Source organism: Babylonia areolata, chromosome 28 (assembly GCF_041734735.1).
Source record: "Babylonia areolata isolate BAREFJ2019XMU chromosome 28, ASM4173473v1, whole genome shotgun sequence".
NCBI classification, from domain to species: Eukaryota; Metazoa; Mollusca; class Gastropoda; order Neogastropoda; family Buccinidae; genus Babylonia; species Babylonia areolata.
Window position 1 is genome coordinate 14944263 of NC_134903.1, and position 9743 is coordinate 14954005.

Sequence of the window (9743 nt, forward strand, 5' to 3'; positions counted from 1 at the left end):
GCTGTATCTTCATACTGTTACACATCACATTACTATTACAAAAACATCTTCATACTATAACACATCACAGTACTGTTACGAAGACATCTCTGATCGCTGTATCTTCATACTGTTACACATCACATTACTATTACAAAAACATCTTCATACTATAACACATCACAGTACTGTTACGAAGACATCTCTGATCGCTGTATCTTCATACTGTTACACGTCACATTACTATTACAAAAACATCTTCATACTATAACACATCACAGTACTGTTACAAAGGCATCTCTGATCGCTGTATCTTCATACTGTTACACATCACATTACTATTACAAAAACATCTTCATACTACAACACATCACAATACTGTTACGAAGACATCTCTGATCGCTGTATCTTCATACTGTTACACATCACATTACTATTACAAAAACATCTTCATACTACAACACATCACAATACTGTTACAAAGACATCTCTGATCGCTGTATCTTCATACTGTTACACATCACATTACTATTACAAAAACATCTTCATACTATAACACATCACAGTACTGTTACGAAAGGCATCTCTGATCGCTGTATCTTCATACTGTTACACATCACATTACTATTACAAAAACATCTTCATACTACTAACACATCACAGTACTGTTACGAAGACATCTCTGATCGCTGTATCTTCATACTGTTACACATCACATTACTATTACAAAAACATCTTCATACTATAACACATCACAGTACTGTTACGAAGACATCTCTGATCGCTGTATCTTCATACTGTTACACAGTCACATTACTATTACAAAAACATCTTCATACTACAACACATCACAGTACTGTTACAAAGACATCTCTGATCGCTGTATCTTCATACTGTTACACATCACATTACTATTACAAAAACATCTTCATACTATAACACATCACAGTACTGTTACGAAGACATCTCTGATCGCTGTATCTTCATACTGTTACACATCACATTACTATTACAAAAACATCTTCATACTATAACACATCACAGTACTGTTACAAAGACATCTCTGATCGCTGTATCCTTTATTCCCCCCCCCCCCCCCCCCCCCCCCCCCCCCCCCTCCTTCTTCTTCCTTTTCCTTTTTTTTTTTTTTTTTTTTTTTTAACTGCTTCACATGAACTTGTCTGTCCTGATGAGTTGTTGTTTTGGGGGTCATGTTTTTTGACGGGCGCAATAGCCGAGTGGTTAATGCGTTGGACTGTCAATCTGAGGGTCCCGGGTTCGAATCACGGTGACGGCGCCTGGTGGGTAAAGGGTGGAGATTTTTACGATCTCCCAGGTCAACATATGTGCAGACCTGCTAGTGCCTGAACCCCCTTCGTGTGTATATGCAAGCAGAAGATCAAATACGCACGTTAAAGATCCTGTAATCCACGGAGTATGGCTGCCTACGTGGCAGGGTAAAAACGGTCATACACGTAAAAGCCCACTCGTGTGCATACGAGTGAACGCAGAAGAAGAAGAAGGGGGTCATTTTTTTGGTGGTTGTCGTGTCCTTTCTTTCCAAGTTCTTCAGCCAGGGAAGAAGAGATGATGAAAGAAGATATATGGGTTTACGATACGATACGATACAATACAATACAGTACAGTACATTACATTACAATACAATACGATACAGTACAGTACAATACAAAAAAATACAATACAATATGGTACAATACACTAAAAAAAATTTAAAAGATGAATATGCACCTCTCTCTCTCTCTCTCTCTCTCTCTCTCTCTCTCTCTCTCTATTCCATTTTTATCTATTTTGCACCATTTTGTTCTGATTAGTACTACTATGTCACCAGAGCTTTTCAGCTAATGACATTAAACATTTCAGTGTTTCTCTCTCTCTCTCTCGATATATATATATATATATATATATATATATATGTGTGTGTGTGTGTGTGTGTGTGTGTTTGTATATGTATATATTGTTTTATCTCCCCCTCACAGGACGAGGAGGCAGACTACATTTTCTACCCAGCGGGGCGCACAGGGGACGCCCCCCTCACGGCCAGCGAAGAGGAAGGGGAGAAAACCCCCAGGGACACCCTGTCCCCGACTGTGGCCTTCCAACTGGGACCCACTGCCACCACCACCGTCTCCTCAGCGGACAACAACAACGCCCACGACAGCGGAGCAGCAGACACGGAGGACGGTGTGGAGGGGGAGGAGGCGTCACCTGGCAACGGTGTGTGCGGCGTTGGTGGATGCGTGGAGGTGGTGGTGACGGAGGACCCTCCGGAGCCCATGGCGGAGGAGGAGCTGGCCCCGGAGCCGATGAACCTGACGGAGGAGTCCATGGAGAAGGTGCACTCCCCAGCCTCTGAGGGCAGCAGCAACAGCAGCAGTGGGAAGGAGGAGGGCAGCGCCTCCGTGGGGGAGGAGGGCAGCGGGGTGGAAGGGGGAGAGCGGGAGGCTGGGGAAGCGTGCCGCAAGTCCCCGGAGGGCGTGGGGGAGGCGGCCATGGAGACCAAGTCCCCCAAGGACGCGGGGTGCAGCAGCGATGACGGGCGCAGCGACGCGGGCAGCGACAAGGGCAGCGAGAACAGCAGCCAAAACTCCTCGCGGCAGAAAAGCAACGAGGACGCCCAGTCCTCCTCCTCCAAGGTCTCCTCCAGCCTGACCCCCTCTGATGAGCGCAGCACGGAGGATGCCAGCAGCTCCATGAAGGAGTCTGACCTGTCCACGGGGAAAGGCTCCTTCGCCTCCTCCTCCTCCTCCTCCTCCAACGACAAAATGTCCACGGACTCGGGGGCCGAGTCAGCCTCCACACCCAGGCCGGATGTCCTGGAGAAGCTATTTGTGCCGCTGAGGGTTAGCATGTGCCCCGGGGAGGCAGAGGTGGAGGTGGGGGTTGGGGCGACGAAGAAGAAGCCGAAGGTGTGGGCCCTGCCCTTTTGGCAGCAGGAAGCCCATCTGACGCCGGACGTGGCCATGCGCTACAACCTGCGGCCCCTGGACCTGGCCACCATCCTGGCCAACGACCGCCGCCGCCTGGCCGGCATGACGCAGCCTGACAAGGTCAGCGGCCAGCTGCTGGAGTTGCTGCACGAGATGGAAGGTCAAGGTCACAAGGGAGGGTTCACCACCACCATGGCCATGGCCGGAGCTGGGGCAGAGAGTTCCACCACCACCACCACCACCACCGTTACCACCACCACCACCACCCCTATCACAGGGGACGATGTTCACATGTCGAGTGAGGGGCCATCGTCATCATCGTTGCTGTCGTCGTCAAGGTCAGGCGAGACCTCCTCCTCCTCCTCCTCCTCCTCTAAACTCATGCAGCCCCCGAGCATCAAGCATCCGCGGTCTTCAGAGCCTGTGAAGAAATCGCACCTTGCCACCGACGCTGCCCAAGGCAGGAACCCGAAGCCCGCCTCCCTGCAGACCCAGGAAGGTGAAGGTCAGGCTGGGGCCAGGGGCTGCCTGAAGAAGCAGCTGCTGGACAAGCTGCAGAGTCTGACCTCGGGGCAGCCCTCAGAGAGCTGGCCGGGCGACGTCATCATGAACCGGGTCTTCCTGCCCGTCGACCTGGTCAGCTCCACCGCTGCCACCGAAACGGCCGGCCGTGCCCACAGCAGCGAGATCATGGACTCTGTGGATTAGAGGGATCTCATACCACACACCACGACACATGACAGGGAGAAGAAGGTTCCCCCCTCCCCCCACCCCCTCCCCTCGCCCCCCTGTGAGGATTAAGGGTTATCTGTGACAGGGAGAAGGAATCGTTTGGTGAGTGCAGTGAACTAAGCGTTTAGGAATAAGGATTATATGATAGGTAGAAGGAATCCTGTGGATTTTGGATTCTGTAAGACAGTGAGAAGGATTCCTGTGGATTAAGGATTGATTGTAGGACAGGGAGAAAGAATCCCATGGATTATTTATAGGACAGAAAGAAAGAATCGGGTGGATTAAGGATTACTGGACAGGGAGAAAAAATCAGATGGATTTCAGGACAGAACGAAAGAATCCCGTGGATTAAGGATTATAAGACAGGGAGAAAGAATCCAATGGATGATGGAGAAAGAATTGCATGGATTATGGGACAGAAAGAAAGAATCCTGCACAGTAAGGATAAAAGGACGGAGTAAGGACAGAGCACAGATTACAGGACATAACAGAAGAATCCTGCACAGTAAGGATAAAAGGACAGAGTAAGGACAGAGCACAGATTACAGGACATAACAGAAGAATCCTGCACAGTAAGGATAAAAGGACGGAGTAAGGACAGAGCACAGATTACAGGACAGAAAGGAAGAATCCCTCACAGTAAGGATAAAAGGACAGAGTAAGGACAGAGCACAGATTACAGGACAGAAAGAAAGAATCCCGCACAGTAAGGATAAGAGGACGGAGTAAGGACAGAGCACAGATTACAGGACATAACAGAAGAATCCCGCACAGTAAGGATAAGAGGACGGAGTAAGGACAGAGCACAGATTACAGGACAGAAAGGAAGAATCCCGCACAGTAAGGAGAAAAGGACGGAGTAAGGACAGAGCACAGATTACAGGACAGAAAGAAAGAATCGGGCACAGTAAGGAGAAAAGGACAGAGTAAGGACAGAGCACAGATTACAGGACAGAAAGAAAGAATCCCGCACAGTAAGGAGAAAAGGACGGAGTAAGGACAGAGCACAGATTACAGGACAGAAAGAAAGAATCCTGCACAGTAAGGATAAAAGGACGGAGTAAGGACAGAGCACAGATTACAGGACAGAAAGAAAGAATCCCGCACAGTAAGGAGAAAAGGACAGAGTAAGGACAGAGCACAGATTACAGGACAGAAAGAAAGAATCCCTCACAGTAAGGAGAAAAGGACAGAGTAAGGACAGAGCACAGATTACAGGACAGAAAGGAAGAATCCCTCACAGTAAGGAGAAAAGGACAGAGTAAGGACAGAGCACAGATTACAGGACATAACAGAAGAATCCTGCACAGTAAGGATAAAAGGACAGAGTAAGGACAGAGCACAGATTACAGGACAGAAAGGAAGAATCCCTCACAGTAAGGATAAAAGGACAGAGTAAGGACAGAGCACAGATTACAGGACATAACGGAAGAATCCGGTTGACTGATCAAGGATTACAGGACAGGGAGAAATAATCCCATGGATCAAGGATAAAATATGACAAAGGGGGCTGAAAGAATTTTGCTGACATGCGATGGTTCAAAACGCGATCACTTTGGTCAGCTCTGACTCGTGTGAGTTCAGTGGACTGGACTGGTTCTCAAGACGACTGTTTCTCTGCTGCCTGCTTGTGCCAGACCTGGTGTTTTCGCTGTACAGTGCGGTCAGCCCACCTTCAGGAATATGTCTTCATCCCTGCTGATGTTGTGCTGACGAGTACCTCCGTCACCTCAGTGATCAGCCAGAAATGAAAAACTCAAAGCATTGGTTTGAAAACAGAGAGAAGTAACTGAAGAAGAAAAGTGCACCCCCTCCCCCCGCCCCGCCCCCCCCCACACACACACACCCTCCCAGCAAAAAAAAACAAAAGACAATACATTTCCTTCGTGATGGTTGAATGGTTTCTCTGTATAAAACTTACGACAACTCACTGCGTTCAACATTTGCGATAGTTTTCACATCGATGATAGTAATCATTATTGGAATGATGTATATACCCAGTTGTTTTTTTGTTTTGTTTGTTTGTTGTTGTTTTTTTGTTGTTTTTTTTTGTCTAACAGGACTGTCCGGGCATAAGTATTGAATGTTTGCGCTTAAAAAAGGAAGAAGAAAAAAACAAGAATGTTTGCGCTCACACTTTGATTTTCTTGCTACCAATGACATATTGATGTAGTGCATGTATTATAAATGAGGACCATCACAGTGAGCAGTAACTCATTGCATCAGTTCTTGAAACAAGACTGGCTTAGCCTCAGTGAATCTGGATGGAGTGAGGGGGAGAAGGACGAGACAAAAAGAGAATGACCATTTTCTTGGTGCTGTGACTGTTTTTAAAAAAAAAAGTCCAGGGTGGATTCTTGTGGGGTGGGTTGACGAGTGTTAACAACGGTATGCCTGTGTCTCTGTGTAACTGGATGTGTGTGTGCCTGTACTGTGAGTGAGACTGCACTTGTACCTCTGTGCGTGTGTGTGTGTGTGTGGTTGTGTAGGATGGAGCCTTGAATGAGTGAACTAAGTGACTAATGTAGACTTAGAGAGACATATTCCCAGATCTTCTCCATCAAAGATATCACCTAACAGTGTGTTCATCAAACTTGCGCTGGAAACACCATTCTGCACAGTTTGATACAACCCATTTGCGGTAAATAATGAAAACCGCTACTTGGGTGGGGACTGACCAGACAAAGATGCGGAGCAACGGCAGACAGAGACCATGACATGGTATGAGAGTAAAAGTGATGCAAAGGGGAGGTAACCTACTTCGGGAGGTTATCGGCCGTAGCTACTTTCGTTTTCTCCGCATAGGCGGATAGTAGTTTGCACAGGACAGGAATCGGACCCCTGCCGGAGTCTGCACTAGTGGGTCACAGAAAGTATGTTACATAAACGTAATTTTAGGAAGAAAATTTCCTACCTCTGATAACAAGATTACACTGAAGGATGAGCAAGTGGTGGTGTCTTTGTTGAGAAGACAGTAGGCACGCAGACAAACTCACATACATGCTCACACACACAGCACACACACACACACGCTACACACAGGCACACACACACACACACAAACGTGTGCACACACACACACACACACAGAGTCATTCTCTCTCTTGAACAGGTAGATTGACCTCTTCATATGCCCCCAAAACAAAGTGTGGCTGCCTATTTTGGCAGGGTGAAACTGGTCCTGTGCACTGTTGAAAAACCCCACGCAAACAGCACACAAGTTGAAGGTGAGAGCTGCAGCCCTCAGAGGCTGTCATACTTGTCCAAAAGGCTAGGCCATGATGGAGTGCAGATTGACGGCCTAGAGGTAACGCATCCGCCTAGGAAGTGAGAGAATCAGAGCGCGCTGGTTCAAATCACGGCTCAGCCGCCAATATTTTCTCCCTCTCCACTAGACCTTGAGTGGTGGTCTGTACGCTAGTCATTCGGATGAGATGATAAGCCGAGGTCCTGTGTGCAGCATAAAAGAACCCACGGCAACAAAAGGGTTGTTCCTGGCAAAATTCTGTAGAAAAATCCACTTCAATAGGAAAAAACAAAAAACAAAAAAAAATGCATGCAGGAAAAAATATCAAAAAATGGGTGGCGCTGTAGTGTAGCAATGCGCTGTCCCTGGGGACAGCAGCCCGAATTTCACACAGAGAAATCTGTTGTGATAAAAAGAAATACAAATACAAAAATACAAATGATGAGCCATCAAATGCTATCACTGATGTCCAGTTTCTTTGATCTCAGAAATGTTAGTGATCTGAGCTGTCATGCAGTTTAGAATGTTGTTTGGCTAAAAAGGGTTACGAGGAATGATGTTTTTAATTGATCCAGAACATATAAAGTCTGTCATGTAAGTGAATAATGAAGTTGACATTGTGTTCATTTGCATTTAATTAAAAAGCCTGTTTTATGTATTTGTAAACAATGATGTCAATATGTGTTTGTGTTTTAAAAGCCTGTTTAGGAAATGTGAATGATGATGTCCAGATTATGTATATATATATATATATATGTATGTTTGTATTTAAAAGCCTGTTAACGTTAATGTAAATAATGATGTCTTGAGTTATCGGCAACCCCTCAGACAACAGAAAACATCTCTTTTATTAACCTTCGCTGGCTGTTGCTTTTGACTACACACGGAAGCTCATGTGGGTCGTCCACGACCCATACTGCTGTCGCTTTTGACTATACACGGAAGCTCATGTGGGTCGCCCACAACCCATACCTTTTAGAGACAAAAACCTGTATATTCCTCCAAAGCTTGTGTGGGTCGTGCATGACCCATACTTCGTAAAGAGACAAAAACCTGTATATTCCTCCAAAGCTTATAACAAAATATAGAAAAGGAAAACATATCATAACAACTGATCACACACACATGCGCTCGCACACGCACACACAGACTCACACAAACACATACACTCAGAAGAAACACATGCTCACGCATTCACACACACGCACATACATACACACACACACACACACACACAACTGATCACACACACAAACGCATAACACCACATGCACATACATACAAACCCTACTTATGCACACAGAGATAGAGAGGGACTGAGACAGACAGACAGTGAGACAGAGAGAGAGAGAGAGATGACTCATAGCATCCTATACACATACAGTCAAAGATATTCAGTCACACAGGTACATGCTGTTAGAGAAAGGGATGGAAGGGGGTTATAGCTGAAGACAGGCGAAAGGAATTGGGGAGGGGGGGGTGGTAGTGAAAGTAAAACTTCTTTATTTTCCTTCACTAATTGCAAATTAAACCTGAAATCACTATTAAAAAGGTATGGGTCGTGCATGACCCACACGAGCTTTCGAGGGGTGACCACGTTTTTTCCTCTTTAAAAAGCGCCAGCTGTAATTACTCATTAACTAATTAATGAATTTTTTTTTTCATTTTTTGGCAAAAGTTGGCCTTTTAGGTGTAGGAAGCATTTCTGAAATTTCGTAGAAAAATATTAAGAATTGGCTGAGATATTTGCTTTTTTGTACCCTTCTGGGTCGTGTACGATCCACGATAGCCAGCGAAGGTTAACATGTGTACATACAAAATGTGGCATGCGTTGTAGTATAATCTTTTTGTTCCCAGTAGGGGTAATGCAAGTGTGTATGTATGTATACACATGTATCAGAGAAAAAGAGAGAGAGAGTGTGTGTGTGTATGCGCAAGAGAGAGGGAGAGGGAGAGATGGTTGCAGTTTTAAATATGTTGGTCTGAGAGAGAGAGAGAGAGAGAAACTGTAAATTTGTTAATAAAAACCTGCTCAGACTATGTTATTCAGGAAAGTTTCCTTCGGTTGTTCAGCATCCCCGTTGTTTTGATAGTTACTTTATGAATATATTTTGTGGCATTATATATATATATACACATTATTTTTTATAAATGGAACATGACTGAATCTGCTTCTTTGAATCAACAACAGTCAGCAGCACAGTCCCAAAATGATAAAGTATTAATGTCTGATTTGAATTCTGTGTATTGTAATATGAAACCAGAGGAAGGTTTGTGGGGGTCAAGAGAGACGGAGAGTTGATATTGTCATCAAGATTTATGATTTTACTTGTGGATTTATCATCATTTGTCTCCTTTGATTTTTGTTGTTGTTATTGTTATTCTTGTGATTTTCATTGTGTGTTTTTTTGGTTTTTTTTGTCCCTGTGTACTAATGACCAGTGGCTTATACAGTGTGTGTATATAATATGTGTGAGTTTTTAACATGTATGTGTGTGTGCTGTACATGTGTGAGTGCATATATATATATATTTGTGTGTGTGTGTGTGTGTGTGTATACAAAGTTGTGTGTGTGTGTGTGTGTGTGTGTGTGTATGTACACATGCTTGTTGGTGTGATATCAGCTGATTGGTTGATTTGAAGGCAGCATTTCAGAGCAAGTCAGTGATGTGCTGGGATTGAAAGTTGATTGTCAATTTTTTTTTAAAAATAATTTATTTATTTATTTATTATTCTGTGTCTGTATTTCTACCACTTTCTCTGTCCTGTCCCCAACTTTTTGCAACGTGCACACACACACACACACACACACACACACTTGAATATGCGCAGACAC

The 9743-nt window shown here is 44.9% G+C and overlaps 1 protein-coding gene across 3 annotated transcripts in view; it reads left to right on the forward strand.

Moving 5' to 3' along the window:
• The window catches only part of LOC143301809 (uncharacterized), a 77426-nt gene extending 67969 nt beyond the window's left edge, over nucleotides 1–9457 (forward strand). For all 3 annotated transcript variants that reach the window (XM_076616205.1, XM_076616206.1, XM_076616207.1), the window contains one exon: nucleotides 1978–9457. In XM_076616205.1, the coding sequence (XP_076472320.1) occupies nucleotides 1978–3636 (1659 nt within the window). In that variant the 3' untranslated portion in view covers nucleotides 3637–9457. The remainder of the gene's footprint in view (nucleotides 1–1977) is intronic.
• Nucleotides 9458–9743: the final 286 nt, after the last annotated feature.